Source organism: Poeciliopsis prolifica, unplaced genomic scaffold, assembly GCF_027474105.1.
Source record: "Poeciliopsis prolifica strain line A6 unplaced genomic scaffold, Auburn_PproV2 SCAFFOLD008, whole genome shotgun sequence".
In the NCBI taxonomy this organism is placed as follows: Eukaryota; Metazoa; Chordata; class Actinopteri; order Cyprinodontiformes; family Poeciliidae; genus Poeciliopsis; species Poeciliopsis prolifica.
In genome coordinates, this window is record NW_026562383.1 from 5,955,234 (window position 1) to 5,975,827 (window position 20,594).

At 42.9% G+C, this 20,594-nt stretch overlaps 1 protein-coding gene across 3 annotated transcripts in view; it reads right to left on the minus strand.

The window, feature by feature from the left end:
- Window positions 1-990: 990 nt before the first annotated feature.
- carmil3 (capping protein regulator and myosin 1 linker 3) overlaps window positions 991-20,594 on the minus strand; it is a 98,684-nt gene continuing 79,080 nt past the window's right edge. The window contains exons 26-40 of one of the 3 annotated variants that reach the window (XM_055033050.1): window positions 20,414-20,527; window positions 19,840-20,015; window positions 19,667-19,754; window positions 17,010-17,135; window positions 16,050-16,116; window positions 15,704-15,891; window positions 13,575-13,654; window positions 11,039-11,158; window positions 9,323-9,491; window positions 7,669-8,026; window positions 6,613-6,716; window positions 6,307-6,520; window positions 5,226-5,297; window positions 4,806-4,919; window positions 991-1,812 (exon numbers count right to left, since the gene is read on the minus strand). In XM_055033050.1, coding sequence (XP_054889025.1) covers window positions 1,781-1,812; window positions 4,806-4,919; window positions 5,226-5,297; window positions 6,307-6,520; window positions 6,613-6,716; window positions 7,669-8,026; window positions 9,323-9,491; window positions 11,039-11,158; window positions 13,575-13,654; window positions 15,704-15,891; window positions 16,050-16,116; window positions 17,010-17,135; window positions 19,667-19,754; window positions 19,840-20,015; window positions 20,414-20,527 — 2,022 coding nt within the window. In that variant the 3' untranslated portion in view covers window positions 991-1,780. The remainder of the gene's footprint in view (window positions 1,813-4,805; window positions 4,920-5,225; window positions 5,298-6,306; window positions 6,521-6,612; window positions 6,717-7,668; window positions 8,027-9,322; window positions 9,492-11,038; window positions 11,159-13,574; window positions 13,655-15,703; window positions 15,892-16,049; window positions 16,117-17,009; window positions 17,136-19,666; window positions 19,755-19,839; window positions 20,016-20,413; window positions 20,528-20,594) is intronic. The other 2 variants (XM_055033051.1, XM_055033052.1) reach the window with 2 other exon arrangements.

Genomic DNA, 20,594 nt, shown 5'->3' on the forward strand with positions numbered 1-20,594 from the left:
TGCCGAACAGGCACCATATGGGTGTGTGTGTGTGGAGAGACAAAGAGGGATTTATCCGAGCTTATCTGAGGGTAGGTTGGATGTGAATGCTACAACCCCTGGCTGTGAGGAGGCCTGGCAGTGCAGGAGATCAGGTGGCTGCATGGAGGGAATTAAAAGCTCCTCATTGTCAGGAGGATCGTCATTGTCTGGGAAAAGAATGATGGACGTCCAAACAGCCTGGGCTCGCTTGTGCACAGGAAGCGCGTGCTCGTCTGCAGAAACACATGCCAGACACCTGACTGTTTAACACATCATGGTCCTGCTGTCGGTGACATTTGGCAAGTCTCCATCAGATCCCAGAACACTGACTGAGCAGCGTCTGGGCAGCCACATCAAACAACTGCGAATCTGAGAGGTTCAGGCCAAATTGTCACAGTCTCTGCTGCCACCTGCTGAGCAACAGCGGAAACACACATTTAAGAGGACCCTCTTGCACTTGGTGCTGCTTCATCCCAGTTTAAAAGTTTTGATGAAGTTTCGACAACTGTGAACATTTGCTTGACATTTTGACATCCATGAGTTCTACATCTTACCCTTGGATTTAAGCTTACCAGCCTCTTTGGTTAGGTTCCCCCCCAGTATGGAGTTGGACCTCACTTTGCCTCCAGAACAGTCTTAATTCTCCATGGAACAGATCCGAATATTCCTCCCAGATTTTGATCCACGTGGACAGGACAGCATCACGCAGTCGCTGCAGATTTGTTATCTGTTCATCCGTGACGCAAACATCTTATTCCACCATGTCTCAAGGTCTCGGATCCCACTGGGACATCTTGACTGCGGAGGCCGTTGGTTACGCAGTCTGTCGTTTTACTTCTTGCGTTTGATTTATCGATGTTTTAAATGCCATTTTGGTGGCACTCTTGTGGTTCCACATTTTCCACTTTCTAGGACGTGGATCGCTGTAACTCGGTAAGACTTGAACACGAGCGAAAGCTTAACAAGCTTGACATTTCACACACTGCTTCCTTCTATTAATTCGATTTTATTTATTCTGATTCATAGAAGCATTTTTAGAAAATATAATTATTTTCCAGCAGTTGAAATCACATTAAAACCACCCGCCAGCTGAATTAAATACTCTTGAAGAGATGGGAGAGAGCTAAGTTCATGGTAACAAGTTTCTCAATCAACATCAGCATACACCAAAAAAAAAAAAAAAAAACCACAAAACAAAACCAGAAAAAAACAAACAGAAACAAAAAATAAAAGCATACTCACAAACACATTTATCAAATATTCTATTATCATAAATTAAATCCTGATTGTGAACTAACAGCGGTACCACAGTGGTTAGTGCATTTGATCTACATCTCATTGAAATAAATACAGTACAAACTCACTTTTAGTAATCACAGATTGTCAGTAAAAGGTGGGGGGAGGCGATGAGGAGACATCTTTTAACATTAACCGACTCGCACAGATGCATAAAACTCCCTTGAGCTTGCTGGAGAACAAAACTGCTTTGCGCGCGTGTGTGTGTGAGTGTGTGTTTGTGTGAGAGGATCTTCTCGTTACGCGAGAGAAACCATAACGAGTGCAAGCAGTTAAAAAGAAGGTATACAGAACATGCACTTTCAGCAACAGATTGATGAAATGGCGAAGAATCCCCTCGATGAATCCCTTTTTCAGTTCAAGTCCGTGGGAGTGGGGAGGGGTGCTAAAAGCTCGTCTCACTCCAGTTCTCCGTCCTCCAGGCTCTCCTTCCCAGCAGCGTCTTCTCCGTCCCGGGGTAATGTCATAATGCGTCTCCGTTACCGCCTTCGTAACCTGCGGGAGAAAATGTAACGCGAGGTGGAATAAAAGTTGGACTCATTGAATTGTATTGTTAAGAGATCCAATTATAGGCAACACAGAAAAGATTCTGTTACCAAAGCAGAAGTGGAAAAGCAAAAGGTCCCGATAGTTTAAAGTAAGAGTAAACCCAGACGTCTGGCCTCAAGGCTTGGATTTTGTGGTGCTTCACATCCCGATCTGGTGAAAGGTTACCAACTCCCGCTAACGAAAGGCTTTCTCTCCCAAGGACTCACATTTAATGCATGACAATAAATAAAATGTTCATTTTTTATTGCTCTGTTGAAAGTCTTTCCTCGGACAATGACAGTCTGACATTTAAAAACCTTGAGCTCGAGCCAAAATCGCCTTCCCATGCTTCCTTCCTTTCAAAGGACAGTTTTTCTTTTGCGACGTCTTTGTGAGCAATTTTTCGCCTTTAGTAATGCTTTTAGGAAGTCACATGCAGGTTGATTAGGTTGCAATCGACTGACTCGCCCATAATAAACACTATCCTCTGGTTAACACTGATGTCCTGTGTGTGTAACGCTGTTTAAGCCTAAACATGATGCTGCACTGGAGTTTAAATCAGAGGGAATTAAGCAGATTTTGTAAAAAATAAAATACAAAATTATATACATGAAGTAAATGTTTGGCTTCTCATGGGCTCCCATTTTGTGTAGTTGATGCTTACTGGGATTAATGTCGTACACCATACAGCGCTATAATGCAGAACAAAAAGAGTGATTGCTCCATGTTACATGTTTACCCTCTGACTGACTTTCTTTGGATGAAAACTCAATGCTCTATTCACGGTCTTTGATTGTGTTAAGTCCAAATATTTAAAGCCGATTAAGTATCTGGACTGCTCCCTGTCGGGCCACTTCAAGCATTTGACATGCTGAGGTGAGAGAATCTTCATAAATGCAGACTGAGCATAGGTACAGCAAAATATGTAAGGTGATTTAGAGGGTTATATTGCTGCACAATTGACAAAATATCTCATGTGATGGCTGGTGTTTTCACTCTGCGAGGTCACAGCTCATAATTTTTTTGATCAGAAACTTACATGACTACCTGACATATAACTTTGTATCAAACTATTTATGCTAATGCCACAGATGAACACATTATACTAGATTCAAGATGCTGATTTCTGATCACCGATTTTGTGAAGCTGAATCTCTTAGGTTAGATTTTAGCCAATCCTGACGTCTGTTCAAGAACGAGCAAAAGGAAAAACTCAGAATCAGGAAAAACACATTGAGGGACATTAACATGTGTTCTTGTTAAAGATCCATTCAAATGAGAAAAAAAAACAGAATAAAAGTAGCCGTGTCCAACTGCATATTTCAAAAGATTTTGAGCTGGTTGATTTTTCTGTAGCTTCCATGCGCCTCTCTGTGATTATGAATTATTCATATGGGGACCAGACGTGATGTCACACTGTGTCTATACATGATACGACTACTTTAAAAACAAACACAAAAGGATTAGAGTTAAAACAGAAAGTCTCTTGCATTAGCGGTTAGCTTGCTGAGCGTATGCTACTAAAGTGAGTATTTCCTGTTACGAGACAATTAGGCTTCTGAATGATGGTCATCTTCTCCCATCCCAGCAGGTCAGATTCACCTAAATGGTAAAACAAAGCAACACCACTTTTATACTTTTACATATTCGGCTTCCTGAAGAGACAAAAACAAAGCGGCAGCCAGGACAACTCGGCGCTTCCTCTGCCTTCATCACTAAATGCTTCAACGAAGCTAAAAATAACTAACTTTAAATCTTCCTCCCTCTGCAGCAACTTCCACGCCAAAGAGTGTTGTTGTTTGCGTGACCTGCTGACAAGCTTCCAGATCGGATGAAAGTCCGGGTTTTAAGTAAGAGAGTAAAATCAACGGTGTCTGAAGGCAGGCCGATTTCTTGGTGGCTCTCAGTAAAGGAGCCTTCCCCCATCCATCGATGTCACACAAAATGTCTGATCTGATGTTTGACGTTTTTAGGTTTTGCACATCAAAGACTGGCTTTCTTTGCTAACGCTTTCAGCGAGCGCTGGACATTTTCGACGTTTAGGCAATGTAGATGACAACGCCGGTAGCCTCCCTTTGTTTCTTCAAGCGTCTGCAGGAATTTCAATTTAAAATCCCACACATTCGGAGACAAGGCCGTTTTAATCGGTCGGCTGTCTTCAGACGAAAACCTAATGGTGACGTTTTTTGTATTTTTTTTCACAAGGCAGACGCTGTGTCAAGTATTGATCTGCGACGGGAGACATTGAGACCCCGGCGTAATAAGCGAAGCAAATGATACGACTGTGTCGAATCCCTGATATGACGGATCACAGAGGGTGATCAGAGCTTTAATACTTGAGATAATTAGCTCTAATGCAACAAAGTCAAGGATGCGCAGCCACACTGTGTTGAAGGTTTCTGTAGCAGAATCTTAAGATGCACCACTCTGGATTACAAGGGTAATTGGCAGTGGGTTTCGCCTCGTCATTAGCATTCTTTCAGTTCCAGCAACCCCGAGGTCGACTTCTTCAGCACGGCGCTGCTTAGAGTGGAAAATGATAATGAATCAGCTAAACTCGCCGGGCAATTATCACAATAATGGAACCAAGGAAAATAATTAAGCGTGAGAAATAAAAAGTCGGAAACAAGGAAGCTGTCGCCTGTTTTCTCGCCAAAGGCTGCCAACAGAAGTGAGACATGCCTGGAAATTAGCCAGAGTGCCCCTTTAAATGATATTCTCTTACTTTGATCAATCATTTATAAAGCGACTGCACAGCCTTGCTTTTAATGTGGAGCGTACGACTCGTGCGTGAGGGGCTCGATAAACGCGAGGTCGAGCAAAAATAGCAAACGTTAAAAAGTGGGGGGAAAAAAAGAGAGGAAAATTTCTGTTCAAAAACACGTGCGGTGTAAAATCGGGTGGAGGGTAATTAGTGGCCATACCACATGCATCAGAAAGGGAGTGGAGCAAATACATACACCCAGCAGAGAAGTCCAGGGATCTGTTTCTGTGCTGGGGAAAGGTGGGCTTTTTCACAGGGAACCTGCGATCTGAGGACCTCTCCGGATCACAGGGTACGTCCCTTTCCACGCCTGAGGGGGGAAACGTCAGGAGACGAACACAAAGTGGGGTGTGGGAATTAAAATACAGAAAAGGAAGCAACAAAGGAGGGCGGGGTGGTGGAAGCACACGATGTCAGCAGAGGGTTGGAAGAACACAAAATAACAAACCCATGACGAGTTCATTAGGTATAGAAATGAAAGTAAAAAAAAAAGGCATGATGAAATTGTTTTGAACAAATGTAGAGAGAGGTGCATTCATACTGCAGCATGCACTCCACAGCACAAAGGAACGCCACAGCAGGGGGCCTGGAGCAGACCATGTCAGAGGAGCAGTACCTATGTCAAATGAGTTGGACTTCCTGGTGTGATGGGATGTTTTGGGGAATCCATTATGATCTGCTTCCTCATCTGCGGGCGTATACAGGGGGGAGGGGGGTCATCATCATTATTCACCACATTCTGCCCAAATGGTTTACTGGCTTCATTTAAGATCAGGATTTATCTGAACGAGTAGAAATGAAGCTGTTAAATCAGAAAAATCTGACCTCTGCTGATCGGGACGAGGAGAACGTCTGAAAATCTTCAATAATAATAACAATATGAAGTGCAGATGAAGTAACGATAAAAAATGAATGCCAATCACCTCTTCGTTTAAATATGTGGACACTTAACGGCGATCATTTTTCAAAAACACTTGATTTGATGCGCAGAAACTGCTCTCAACTTCTGTGGATTTAAAAATATATACATATTCTGGGATTGAGTAACAAAATGAACAGTGAGGTGTATACAGCTAACGTTATCTCATTTTAAAACCAGACAAACTGAACAGAGTTTGAGTTTGAAAAACAATGAGTGCTGTCATAATGACAGATCGGTTTATGGCTGGCTTACTGTGAATGCATCTGAAACGTGTAAAGCTATAATTGCAGTTAAAATGAGTCTTTAAAGGGAGGCTAAATACAAACGGATGATGCATTTCTATTAACTGTTTTGACTTTTTTTCCCCCAAAATTGTTCGGCTCCTTAGTGAAGATTCTTAGAGAACCAATTCCTAAAAACAATATAAAAGCTGTCAAATCAAGACAATAAACATGTTCTAATTTGCAAAGTAAAAGCGAAACAAGTGTAGCGACTCAATCAATGTGGGAAGTTGAAGTTTTTTTTTCCGGGATTCAACCTATTTAACAATGATCTGAGTCACAGCTGTGGTTCTGTAACATTTAGGTTCGTCCCTGGTCCCACATATCAGAATATTAGACTCAGGTGTTTTGAAGACACAGCTAAAGTTGCGGGACGCCGGGCCTTGAGGGCCTGAAGTTTGAGACCTCTGGTTTGGAGACTAAGTTTAGTCTGAAATCTAAGAATTTGAGTCCCGATATCTGGCTACGACCATGTGATGGCATTTTAATAATACCGTGGCTGATGACGGTGGAATCGGCATCCTCTAAGCCAGGCTTCACAGAGACCGAGGGGCTCCTCGCCTCGCCGCTCACGTCGTCTTCAGACGCTGTCCGGGCCAGAGGCGAACCCTTCTGGTCGCTGTTCTGTTCTTCAAGGCCCGCGGGGGTTTTCGGTGAAGTCTTGGTCTTTTCCGGAGAGGTCTTGTCTCTCTGGAGGTCTACGCTGGGCTAGCAGCAGAGGGTAGCACGTGTTTATTCCATTTTTCATGTCTATTGGCCTGCAGCAGAAAAAAAAAAAATCCTATTTATTTACCACATACCTTTTTGGGAATAAGAGGACGCTGTCCCTCTGGTCCTCGCCCTCTCTGCCTCTCTTCCTGCAGGCTCTCGCTCTGCTCTTCTCCCTCTGGCAATCCTGCCTCTTCTGGGCACAAAACCACAGGAAACTCCATCAACTCCGTGATCAACCAAAACTTTGTTTCTGATTCAAAACCAAAAGCCCTGAAGCAGAGACTCTGGGAGAGAGCAAAGAGGCAGAAGTTATGGGTTCCAAGATGTGAGACAAACAAGTTATTCCCTCCACAAAAGCCAAATATCTGTGTATTTTTGTTGCTTATTAATAATTCCATTTAGCTATTTAGCATTCTGATATGCAGTGAGTAAACTGACAATAGTCCTCGACTACGACTCTGTGAATCTGGAGAACATCATTGTGTCGGAATCATTCCATTTTTACTCTATCCAGCTACCAGCTCATTCATTTAAAACATTTTCAAACAATTCTGACGAGGCACAGTTCCCAGATGAAGCCTCTGCGTTTCTTCGTGGCCATGCTGGAGGTGAATCAGATTGTCTAACAAGGCTGTTCTGCACGTTAAACTTTGCATTTCAACCCGTTTGAATTTGTCCAGTATGCAGAGCCTTGAGTCCTTTGAATTCTTTGCATCCTTTGCATTCACATGATTTGAATTTGAATCTCTTCAAACGAACCGAGGTTTTTAGGCCGTTAGGAGTTCGCTTTTTTTTTCAGTCTGCATCAGAGTTTGATTGTGCATTTACACCTCCCCACACAACCTGGACTTTCAAAAGTTAGATTACTAAGAAGGGTTATTGTGACTGCATCCTTAACGTGTAAAGCTGTAATTGCAGTTAAAATAATTCCAGAAAAGGTAGACTAACTACAAATAGACGATACATTTGCGTTAATTTTTTTTTCTTTTTTTTCCCAAAAAATAATTCACAATCACGCCCTTCCTTTTGGGCATCTATCAGAAGTCCTACTTTTGCAAGACGCTGCATACCACAGACGCTTCCCCGTCTCCAACAATGTGTCTGCTGAGAGATCAAACTCTTATCTACTGTAGAAGTTGCAGTACCTGAGGTGTCCTGCAGATGTCTCTGCCTTATCACAACCAGATTGGGCTTGGTGCTGTGTGTAGGCGGCTCCGGCCTGGCGCTGCCGCCGCTGCTCTGGACGTCTTCTCCCGCCTCGGTCCGCGACTCCGTCAGTGGGACGATCCTCTCCTGCCTGGCCGTCTCCATCTGCCTGTCCGTCTGGTGTTTGGAGGACGCCACATGTCCGTTACTCCGCGGATCTGTCAGGGCGTCCGAGATGGCGTTTGATCCATCGGCGCTGTGCTGCGACGACTCTTTGATGTCGCAGGTGCTGCTGCTGTCAGAGTCCTCTATTTCCGCCCCAATGCAGCTGTACACCATGCTGACCAGATCCGTGGACTAGAGCACAGGGGAAGGCCGCACACAGAATCCCAATTAGTCACAATCAGATACATGTTTGCGTCATGCGCAACCCACAGCTTTTTGCGGACGTCCTGGGAAGGTTTCGTAGACAACAAACCGAATGCCTATTACGACCCCAAATATCTAAATATTGAAAGATCTCCAACTCAATTTGACAGGAAGAACTGCCAGTAAGAGTCGGAGCGGGCGTTTTGGTTTCTGTAAGAGTGTGCAGCAGAGATTTAAAATAAGCCTGAATGTCTACGTTTCACACAAGCAGCTGCACAAATCCCAGACATAAAAACGCTGGGAATAGCAGGTGGTGGGCACAGCAGGCAGCTCTGCTCTGCCATCACATGGGACTACAGAGGTTGGAGCATAAACTGACATCTTGCTGATAAAGTGAACTTTAAAGCCCAGCTTTGATTGTTCTTTATATGCCTTCTTTAATCTTTTTTTTTTACAACCGCCATTAATTGTTTTGTTGCCGTTGATTATTTCAAGTTTATATTTTCAGAAAGGACATCACATATTATGAGATTATGGCCAAGTGGCTAAGTTGATGTTCTGTATATATTGCAGACGTAATAAAAAACACTTGTCAGAAAGAATAAAAGGGAGTAATTAAACAGTTATTTGTAATTTGTAGTTTATAAGGGTTCAATAAGTTTGATTTGAAGCTGATAAGTTGGATAGAGTTAGCATAGCGGTGCTAAAAACAGAGCTTCAGACTACCGTACAAAAAAACCTCTTTACTAACTTTTTGTCACCCACAATGGTTCAATAACTTTGACTTCAAGTTGAACTGAGTTAGCAAAGCTACGCTATAAATTTTGTTGTACAGTGAAAGCTATGCTTAGCTAGACAGGCTAATTGTGTGGACCTGAAAAATTAGCTTGTGCCCCAATCCACTCTTTTGGCGCGCTAATCCGAGCCACGTCTTTTGGGTACATAAATGGTTTTGTTTTTCCAGTTTCGCAAGACAATTAGACGAAATTGCAATTTTTTCGTGCCACCCTTCTCCAGCCTGTGCCCCTGTAGAAGGGGCACAAAGTGTGGGAAAAATAATCAAGACACGTCTGAGTGTAACTGTTGAAAGAACAAAGGTCATATCATATCATTTGTTTTAATGCTGTGACCTGCTGTTGCACCATTCAGCTACAGAATAATTTGTTTTTAAAAGAAGCACACAGGCCCACTTTTCAAGGATGCCCGCCTCGATCTCGCAACTAATCGAAAGCAGACGGCGTGCGGACAGCTGCTGGCTCCCGGGGACGATCCGTTACTCCGTACCTGTCTTTGGACGGAGCAGGGGGGGCTGGCGGCCCTCAGTCCATGAGCAGGTACGCCCTGGGCCGGCCGAGGCGAGGACAGGGTCCCGTTTGCTCCCGGAACGGCGCTCTCTGGCCTCCCGGTGTCTTTCGGGTGCTGAATCATGGAGTAGACGTTCTCCGAGGCGCAGCTGGAAACACACAGGGCCTCAGTGGTGACCTGACAGCTCAGGCACAAATATGTTGGTCGGCACACTGGCTCTGACTCAGCTAACGATTAGCCTAGTGATCGATTTTTACTAGATCGTTTTGACGATTAATCAATCGATCGGATAAAACGATTTCCACTTCAGTTCTTTTTACACAATACAAGAAATGCAAATAATAATTTGGTTTACTTTTTAAATAAGAAAAAAAACATTTTATTTCCCAAGATGCAGCAACAGTAGCACTACTGAGTATGCTTGAACACTTGCAGTGAAGCGTGAATCTGCAGCTAAAAGTAAACTTCTAGCATCAGTGAAAAGCGCAGCCTTTTCGTCTCGACTCTGCATAAATACAGAGTGTGACTGATCTGCTGACTATATTTTGATTACATTAATAACAGCTGTACAGCAAAAAGTTCTTAACAGAGTTTATGTTCGGCCAACATTTGGAGCAGGTGAAGCTAAAACCAGCGCTTTAGGAATTCCAGGCAGATCATCTTTACAGACATGCAGATTTAGAGTCTGAACACTCCAGTTAGCGATTAGTCAGTCGCTAAATTAGTTGACGATTATTTCATTAATCAATAAATCATGATTGTTCAGTCTAATTGTTTCAGCCCTGCCTGACTTTTTTTCAAATTGCCTTACACCTTTGCAGTTTAAATAATCTAGTAAAATTTGTTTGTTTTTTAATTTGATTTATAATACTTGACAGAATAATCACTGTTTACGTCAGAAGGTTAAAAACCGTCATAGTTAGAATGAAGGTTCGTGTTTTGGGTTTTTAGGGATTCACAAGGTTGTTTTTTTATGTCAGGGTCCACCATTCATATAATAATAGTCACAATAACAACAACAATAATAATAATAATAATAATAATAATAATAATGAAGAGAAGCCTGAGTGAAAGCAGCAATAAACATCCCGCCTACCAATTTGTTATCCGCTATTAGACAATATCTCCTGTTTTCAAAGAGTCAAATTAATAAGAGCTGGCCTTCATGTGAGCGAACGTCTTTAATTATCCTTCTGATTCGCTTGAAAGTTCATGTAATGTGTTTTTCACTTCTCAATAGAAGAGTTGTTTACCGGCAGAGCTACCGGCATGACCGATGTTCAGGAAGACAAATCGGAGCTTTCATCAAGTGTCACCTTTTCCTTCTTTGATCGGTGACACAGTTTAATAAGCGAGCTCCCACTGAGCGCCGCCCTCAGCTCTCTTTCTCAGAGAGGGCAACGATAAGTAGAAAAAAAGAAGAAAAAAGTTGTTCGCCGGCTCTTGTTTTCTCCATTTGGCAAAACGCCGCCGTTCGAAAAAGTCGAGGAGTAAATAAGAACTGCCTGGACGTACAGAGAGCCGTAAATTCAAAGCGAAAACAGCTGAAGACGAGGAAAACGCTGAAATGATTATGAATAGTAAGCGTCGCGGATCCACGCAGCTGACTTCCGTCGGCAGCCGTCGCAATCCGCAGCGTAATTTGCCGCGCTTTGAACGTCCCTCCGGCCGCCCGCGCCGACGCTGCTCACTCACTCAGACTCCTGGTTGGAGAAGGTGGAGTTGCGGTTCTTGCGGAAGCCGGAGAAAATCGACAGTACGCTGCGCCTCTTCTTTCTCCTGAGCGATTGGGCCTGATGGAGGGATGACAGCTGACTGAAGGAAGAGGGATATAACAAAAAAAGAGAAGAAGTGTGAATGCTGGTGAGAAGGTTGGAGGGGTAAAGTTAGATGGGAAACCTGAAAAAAAATCAGAATTCAGACAACGCAGTCACACATTTTTAGGTATTTTCTCAAAATGTTGGTTATTTTGGTAAAAAATAAATAAAATAAAATAAATAAAGACCCAATTCTTGCAAATTGTAGACATTTGCTGCTGGAGCGGGACGAGCCAGAGCGAGCAGCTTTCCGCCTACGAGCCGCAACGATGGCGACCGCCATTTGTCTGGAAGTTCACAGTCTGGTGTGTTTCAGATTCGCCGTTGCTCCAGTGCGTCTGATTTAAAGTGACGGACCATTAAACAGCCGCCAGCGATCTCAATGACCTGCTGAGGGACTAATTTAATCATTTAAATCGCCTGCGATGGAGCAGAAAAACATCTAAAACACGCAGGAAGGCGGGGACCAGGTCCGGTGAAGACATCCAGCTCTGCGGATCGGGGACGCACCGTGACACCAATTTTCTTCTCAGTCGTTCCATGAAAGTTGTCGGCTTCCTAGTATACAGTTTTGTGATTTCTTCACCAACTATTGAGCAGATTGTCAAAGGACCAGGATCATTTCGAAACATGGTGGCGATACAGACACTGATTTTGTTCTGCTGATGGAAAATACTCCATGCAAGGCCTGATGTAAAACAGAAGACGTGAAACGGTGGAAAAGAACATCATGCGCCGTTTTAAGAGCGGCTGAAGATAAATGACGCGCTTAGCCTTTTCCTATGCCCAGGAGATTTCAAGCAATATTCTAGCGGGCTCCGCTTAATGAAACTGAAATAGGATGGTTATAGTGAAATCTAGCTGAATAACAATCCAAACCCTGTGATCAAAGGGTTTGGAAGTAGTCGATCCAAAATCGACTACTTCCATGGCAATCATAGTCCATGAACTAAAGTTTCCGAAAAGATACAAAACAGAAGAAAAACTGTGTGGTGAGGTGAAGAGAAGAGACCATCCATGGTTTAAAGATGACTCTCTCGCTGTATATTTTAACTTTTGACAATAGTAGATAAAGCACCAGTTTTTCCTTTCAACAGACAAATAACAATTTTCTCTAACGTCCCAAGATTGTTTTTCTTCTATAAAGAAAGATCATTGAACCTGTTCCACAAGAAGACATGCAAACTCCAACCATGATACCTCACAGGTGAGCTTATATGTTTGCAGGCATGGGGAGACAGGCATGGGGAGACAGTTTTCTTTTTCTCACATTTTTCTTTTAAAGGTTTGTCTCTTAAATTCTCGGACAAATTACTGACTGGCTTCCCTGTTCCTCGAGCTAATAATGTTTTGCATCCTCTGGTATTTTGCCCATGCAACGTTCTTGTGACTCACTCCTGCCCCCTGCAGGCTGGCAATGACATCTCTAATGGTTGTCAACGTCTCTGCTGTCAGCTGCTAAATTTGCTCCTCGGTCGAACAGTTTGACAGGTTTTCCAAAACGGTTGTTCTGGTTCTTTTTCTCTTTCTTTCAGCGTTTGTATAAAAAGGTTTGATTGATTTTCCATCTTCACGATCGCTCGACTTTCATCCACAGGCAGCTGTCTGCTTTTTAATGTTAGTTACACCTGGTATTATGAAAGGCGTCTTCAGCGCCACGACCTGACGGAGTGTAATTTCAGCGATGTGTCTCAGAGTCACAATCGCAGTACTTTTGCCCTTGAAGAGTGACAAATGATGCCATCTTTTCTTTTTTTCTTTTTTGTATAAACCTGGAAAACAACGTCTCACACACTTTTATTTCAAATCTAATGTTTGCGGTCTGAAGGATAAAAACTGAAAACCCGGCCTCAGTGTTCCTCTGCACGTGAAAGGGGGAAATGCAAGACGTTCTTAAAAACCGATTCTTCTTTGTATTGCAAATTGATTTTGTGTCCCTGTGATAAAGCAGCGCATGCAGAGGCAGTCCCAGCCAGTTTGGCGAATAATTGATAGAGCGCACTGTACTGTTTTGATAACTAGGATCAGTCGGACTGAATGTGGGATTGAATTGAATTGACAAAAATAAACTAAATGAATTGAGTTTAAAAAAAAAAGTGGAGTCTGATTCAATGTATAAGAGTGAGGGAAAAAAAGTTTCTTTCCTTCCTTTTACAGTTTCTGCAAAAATACCTTTAACTTTGTCAACCGAGTCTGTTAGAAACCCTGAAAGCAGCTGGTAGGACAGTCGCTAGTTTAAAAGAAAAATAATTTCGCATAAAAATGAATCTGCTATTGATCTTAGCTGCTTTGAAAATGACATTTCTCAGTGAGTTTAGTGTCTAGGTGACCTAACTGAGAAGTCACCCTTGAATGGCTTTGTTAAGAGGTCAGAGGTCACAGAGCAACAGGTCAAATAAAAAAAAAATCCCCACCTGTCAGGCAGAACTCTCTTGCTGTAGAAATCTGGAAGTCCGTCCTCCAGCATACTGACTCCTCCATTCTCAGAGCAATGCTGCACACACACACACACACACACACACACACACACGCACACACACCCACACACACCCACACACACACACACACACATACACACAGATAACGAGAAAGAGAACAACAAATGATCAGTCTGCCAAGTCCACAAGAAGCGGAAAGGATAACAAAAAGGTGCGATCGTTTCAAAAGGCTGGCTGGCGGACCTGAATCCGAAGCCAGCAGGAGTCCGTCCGTAAAACACCTCCTTTAACACGCCGCCCCAAATAAATTTGCACCGATTTAGAAATGAGCTTTGAAAGAGACTAAACAAACAAATTGCTCAGCTTGTTGATGCCCCGCGGTCTCCCGGGGAGACGGCGGTTCGCTATTAACATTTGAGTCACAGAGGCACATGTGGCAGCTTCCTGCTTTGAAAGGAACTTATTTTTGGAAGGCACCTCTGGCAACAAACATGAAATGAATACCAAAAGTTCACACATAGAAAAGGAGAGAAGGAAAAAAAAATCCCTCAAAGTCGCAGGTGTTGGGATTACAGTTGAATCGCTGTCACCTTTATGTGAGTTTGGAAACAAAGGGAACTGTCCGTCAAACCTTTAGAAAACGTCAATATTTGCTACCAAAATATCCCCAACATAAACATGTTTGATCAGCATGACGCCGCTACTACCATGTTTTACTGTGGCGACAACATTTGGATGTCTTAGCCTTGATAGCTTTTGCAAGTCAATCAAGAAAATTGGTCTTTTTTAACAAACAAAAAGCAAATTCCTACAAAATAATGGCAATTAAATGAATTTATTTCCATAAAAGCAGTGACTATGTTACTATTCATTCCCTTCAAGTCACTACTTAGTAATTACATCTTTGGCTGCAGCCCCAGCATGGAGTCTGTGTGGACAGATTTGCACATCTGGATGCTGCAATTTTACTCTCAAAACTGCTCACACTCTATCAAGTTGAGTGGGGGATCAGTTGTGAACTGGGCTTTGGCTAGGCCACTTCTGAGCATCCACCTTCTTCTCATCAAACCATTTAGTTGGACGCTTCAAGTTTGCTCTCCTGCTGGAAAGTAAATGTTCTCTGAAGTCGTGGTTCTGTTGCAGATGGAAACAGATTGTTTTGCTGCACTAATTTTACCTTCTCCCTTTACAAGCCTCTGAAATCCAGGCAATGTTCAGACACAGAGGGTTTTTTGGGGTTTTTTTTGCACCCATCCCCCGATTTGTAATTATTTGCTCGGAGTGGCTGATTAACCACTGAATGCACCTTTTACAACTAGGTGACCTTACAGACGCAGTCTCATTTGATCTCCACTACTGGCACCAGTTGAAAGGACCTCTGTTTAATTATGTCAGTCACTCCTAATTAAATAAAAGGGGCGAATATTTATGTAATCGCCTGTTTATGTTAGATATCATTATCTTGTCGAAATCTGTCTTCACTTGGACACTGAAAGATTTTTATTTGTAACTTGTTTTTTAAAAAAAAGCCAAATTGACTGTTTTGCAACAGCAGTGGAAAGAGTAAAGCATCTAAAGGAGGGTGAACACTAATATATAGACACTGGATGGGCGTCCTTTGCTTTCTTCTCACCACTGTTCCACACGTGCCAAATTCATGGAGTTCACAACTAATATTTGCCGAATGGTCGGATTCTCCCACATCGACCGCAGATGTGAGACGTTCAAGTTCTTCGATAACCCAGACAACTCCACAACTTTATCCCTGACGGGTCTGATAGGTTTCTCTGTCTTTGCGATGCTGTTTGATTGCTAATGCTCTCAAACAAACCTCAGAGAGATTCACAGAACGGATTTCTCACTTGCTGGAATTCTACACACTTTAGATATTTTCAGTGACTTAAATTTCGGAAACCATGAACCATTTTCCCTCCGATTATTAACCACACACTTCTTTGTGATTGTATATCAGAAAAACAAACACAAAACCCCGACACCTTCAGCCTGTGGTGGTAATATGACAAATTCTACGAAATGTTCATAGGGACACGAGTGATTTTTATTTATTAATTTTTTGGCATTTTGCGCAAGACGAGTCTACTCACAGATTCAGGAGGAATGTGTGCGGCTCTGTGCCGCCGCGGCGGGCGTGGCCGGACGTGGGTCACGTGACGCAGAGGCGAGCCGTTGGTGGGGAGAGTGGAAAGGCACTCCCAAGATGCCGAGTGGGTGAGAGATGCTGAGTGGGAAGGAGCGGAGGGAGTGGGAGAGGGACTGGGCTCGTCACCTAAACCTGGGAGACAGGAATGAATTGGGACAGAGATCTCTCTACCCCGCCGCGTTTGACCCGCAGCACATTAATCACATATTCCTCCACTCCTGCTTCAGTCTCCTTTGATCTCGGCTGCGTGTGGCGTCGAAAGCAAGCTGGAAGAGAGGCACAAGACTCACTCATTCTGGTGGAGACGGGGCGGATCCTTCTGGTTCTGGAGCTCCGCTTCTTGATCGCCATGGTATCCTTCACCGGGGAAGATGAAGACACGACATAAGTGCAGTGCATTGCAAACAGTGTGAATTATCCTTGAGCTTTCTGACTCGCATGAGGTGTGGTGTAAACATAACACAGTATCCACTTAAAACATCATGCTGCAGGATAATGCATAAAAGCTGGAGGCGCTCGGAAGACACCTGAACACAAATGCCCAACACACTATAAATTCCTACTTAAGTTTTCATTTGTAATAAAAATGTAAAGGAATATATTTGCAAAGCAATCAGTGTTTGCTTTGCATACAAAAATGCAACTGATTGATATTGGAGATCGGTCTGATATCAGCCAAATAAAGAGCATCACAATAATATAATCTTCTAGTGGAACTAGTACTTTTCTTAATCCATATTAAATAATTATTGACTTAAAACAAGAAAAATCTTTACATTTTCCTGCTAAATATTTACTTGTAAGTTGGCTTCTTCTTATTTAAACCGTTTTAAGATATTTGGACTTGAGAATAGAAAAATATTATGTTGTGTTTTTGCAGAGTAGAAGCATTCTGCCCTTGCATTTTAATCCAGCAGCGCTTGACTCCCAAAAGCAGACCCATTAAATAAATGGATCAGTTGTTCTCACATCTATTGATGTTGAGCATTACCACTTGATCAAGTCTTTTCTGACAAAATACATAATAGACGTCCATGATTCATGCTGATGTCGTATCGGGTCAACATCGGTATCGGCCAGCACTCAAAGCTGCGATACGGGTATCGTGTCGGAAATTTAAAAAGTTGCATCGAGACCAAGTAGGAAATTTTGTATGGTCGTGGGAACTATGTTGAAATCTTCATCATGCCAGAACGACGAAAAACAAATGTAGACTTTTCATCATACCGTCACGCTTTACAAACACTTACTATTCCGAGGTTCACTCCAAAGTCCTCATCGGGGAAATCCAGCGATTCAACAAGTCTCGAATGTCTGACGGATCGTCTACCCGTCCCGACATCGTCCCAGCGCTTCGCCTGAGAGACCTGTCGCATCTGACGCAACACACACACACACACACACACACACACACACACACACACACACACACACACACACACACACACACACACATCAACAAGACTCAACAATAGCGTCACTCAAGTGCTCACATCAATCACACTACTGTCCTTAAATGCGGTGTCCTAGGAGAGGACACCTCTCTGCGTGTCAGGTTCACAAACAGAACAAAAGGGCGATTTGGTTTGCAAAAAGCCTCAGACAAACATGAATTACACTCAAATTCTTGATCATCAAAGCAGAGCGAGGGAGGATAGAGGACAGGCTGGCACTGCAGCAAAACACAGCGATGAGAATGAGACACAACAGTGGAGACAGTGAACAGAATGTAAAGCAGAGCCGGCCAGGCGGCGATGCTGTTTGAAGCCTTTCCTGGTCCACTTTTCAGCCGAGTCCATTTCGGAGATTACATTATGTAAAGATTGGATCCTGCAGCACCAGATCATGAATTTAACTACCTCAAAGCCAGGTTTCTGTGTTGCTCGAGAGCATATATATATATATATTTCCCCTACAAAGAGGCGAACATTTCTAGTGTTGGAGGTAAACACTAGAATCACAGCCACTTTGACATAACTCCACATACTACAGGCTTCTTTTCCAGCATCAGAAAATACGATTTCTGATGCTGGTTTTGATTCACTTTACATTTCCATCTGCAGCGGGTCGCCATAAAGTTTTCATTTGCGTCCCGTTGAGCTTCGACTTTAAGCGGCACAATCTGCATCATCGAGAGGAGAGGAGAGGAAGAAAAGTCGCTTCTCAATATTTTCTTCAGGTTGCATAAAGGTGTTAACAACAAACAGGCCAATGAAGGTCATTAATTATCTAAAATTATAACCATCTCCATCAATCATTCATGATCTGTCTAAATCTCCTGGATTATTTCATTATTTTGTTTAACTAAGCTTATCAATGCAGTAACTGCCTGGCATTAGGGAAAAGGAGTTTTAGTTATGCTTCGAAGAGGTTGATGAAATTGAACTTTGAGGCTGAACATCAGAAGTATCGAGGAATTCATAGCAGTTTGTGTGAATCACCAAGCATGGCGCCCGTGGAAAATGTATCAGCGTCTGGAAGAATTTTTGGTAAAAAAGAAAAGATAACTTCACATCTGTAACACGACAGAATTAGATAACAATTAGCCAACAGCTAGCAACGCAACCTAATACAATATTAGCATAGCGCCGAGCATGCAGAATGTGGCAAAATAACAAGGCGTTATTTACAGTCTAACTCAAACTCGTAGTGCAAGTCAGAGTTTTGATTAAAAAAAAATAAATAAATCAAGGTTTAATGAAATTGAAACAATATCTGCCCAGTTTCCAACAGCTGGACTCATTTCGCTCATTATGTTCCTGCAGCACAATTATGAGGAGGTGATATACAGCAGTCCTTTGTTTCACAGGCAAAACCGGCCAGGGAAAGAGATCGCCGAACAGCTCTGGAAAAATTCAAGTCAACAGCATCGAGTGGACTTAAAAAAAGGTTGACCTTCTTGTCCGTATAGTGATGGCGGAGAAACGCAGACATTGTAACCTGATGGCTTGTAGGAAAACATGCAGCAGCAAAATTTCTTGAAATAATATTGAAAAATTTGGATGTTTTAATTTGATCAACCCTCATATTTGTGTAAAACAGCAATAACATAATGTTAGTTCATCAAAGTCTGCACGACTCTCCCTTATCTTTAAACAAACATAACTTCACATTTGGGCCTAGAATACATTGGTATAGTTCGGTTAATTGTCAATTTGATCCTGCAAACAGCCTAATGACAGCAAAACAAGCCCACATTATGACACCTCCACCCTCGTGTTTGGCAGTGACGTGGAGAGATCAACGTGTTTTGCTGCCTCCTATACGTGCAGATTAGATTATAAACAAACATCTCTATGTTGGTGTCATCTGTTCAAAGTAATGCTGCTTCTTTTAGATAAAGATCTACAAAAATAAGTCATGCTGCCATCTTCTTCTTTGGAGAGAAATATTCTTTTCTGGAATTTTGTCATCTCTACGTACTTATTTACAGTCTTTTTTTCCCACTGCATGGTTCTAAAATGTATACACTAATACCTGTACGCTATTTGATGCAACGTTCGAGGTTTTTGTAATTTGCCAAAGCATTTCCACACTTTGAGAAAGATTTTTGAGGTTTTTCCGCTTGTGAATAACGTTTCTCACCATACCATGACGGACTTCACGTTTTTTTTTTTAAAAAAGAAAATGGTCTAAATTCTCTTTGGATTCGTTGACAGGAACTTGATTTCTGATAACTTCTCGACAAATCAAGACACCTCACAATACTGCAAATAAGGAAATTACCAAAGTCTTCACTTTTTACAAAAGTGGACACTTTTTTTCCCTCCGGAACAGAAAAAAATATTGTGGCGGTTGCCATTTAGGCACTACGTTTAGCTATAAACCAGAAAACTATAAGCTACAACAAACACGAGTTTTCTACCATCTAAAAAGAAGTCATGCATTAAAGAGATATTACCAGTACCAGGGTTTTATGGGTGGTGTAGAGCTCCTGCAGGATCTGATCCACGATAGAGTTTGTCAGGTAAGAGACCACGGACAGCTTCACCTCTCTGCACGCGAAGAAATGACAGTTCAGTCAGCGTGTTCTCCAGAGTCCTGCGTGACTGGAAGCTTTCAGTCTGCGGCGTTTCTCACTCCAGAGCCTGGTTGATGTCTTCGGCTGCTCTCTCCATCAGAGCGCTGCGGATGGCTGAGCGAGGGATGGAGACTTGCTCGGAGATGGAGGAGAGAGGCGGGCTGAGTCTCTCGGCGGCCGAGCAGGACATGGGACACAGCTCTCGGCACAGAGACACCATGGAGTCCACCACCACCTGGACAGGCGACAATGTGACGAGAACTCAAGATTGTTGGAAAAGTTGCTGTCGGTTCCTCTAAATTTATTCAGGGCTGCCTGTGCAACGCAGCTGTTTGAGGTGTTATTAAGCTAATGAATCATATGGTCTGTTCCCACAAATGTTCGCCTCATCTGTTGGAGGCGAGCGGCTGAAAAATCCCAACAAGCAAAGTAATTAAACTTTGCAAAGTATTTTAGATTCTCCGCATTTCCGTTTCCCTTCGGAAATGATTTTCAAGTTTGTGTTTCTTTTTTTCCTGTGGGTTCAAAATGCAACAATTCTTTTGAAGTCGGCATTAACAGGCAACCTGAATGCAGCCAGTTCACTGCTATATAAGCAACAACCGCATCATCGGAAACAAAGGGGTGATTTACCTGCAGCTCTTTGTCTGCGGCCTTGGCCAGCTCTCCAGCCAGCGTGTCCAGCCGCTGCTTGACCGGGCCGTCCACCGACAGGACGTGGGCCAGCTCGCACAGGGACGGGTACAGCTGACGGAGACACAAACATCCAGCGTTCGCTGAATTAAACTCATCAAGTTAAGCTGTTGTCGCATTC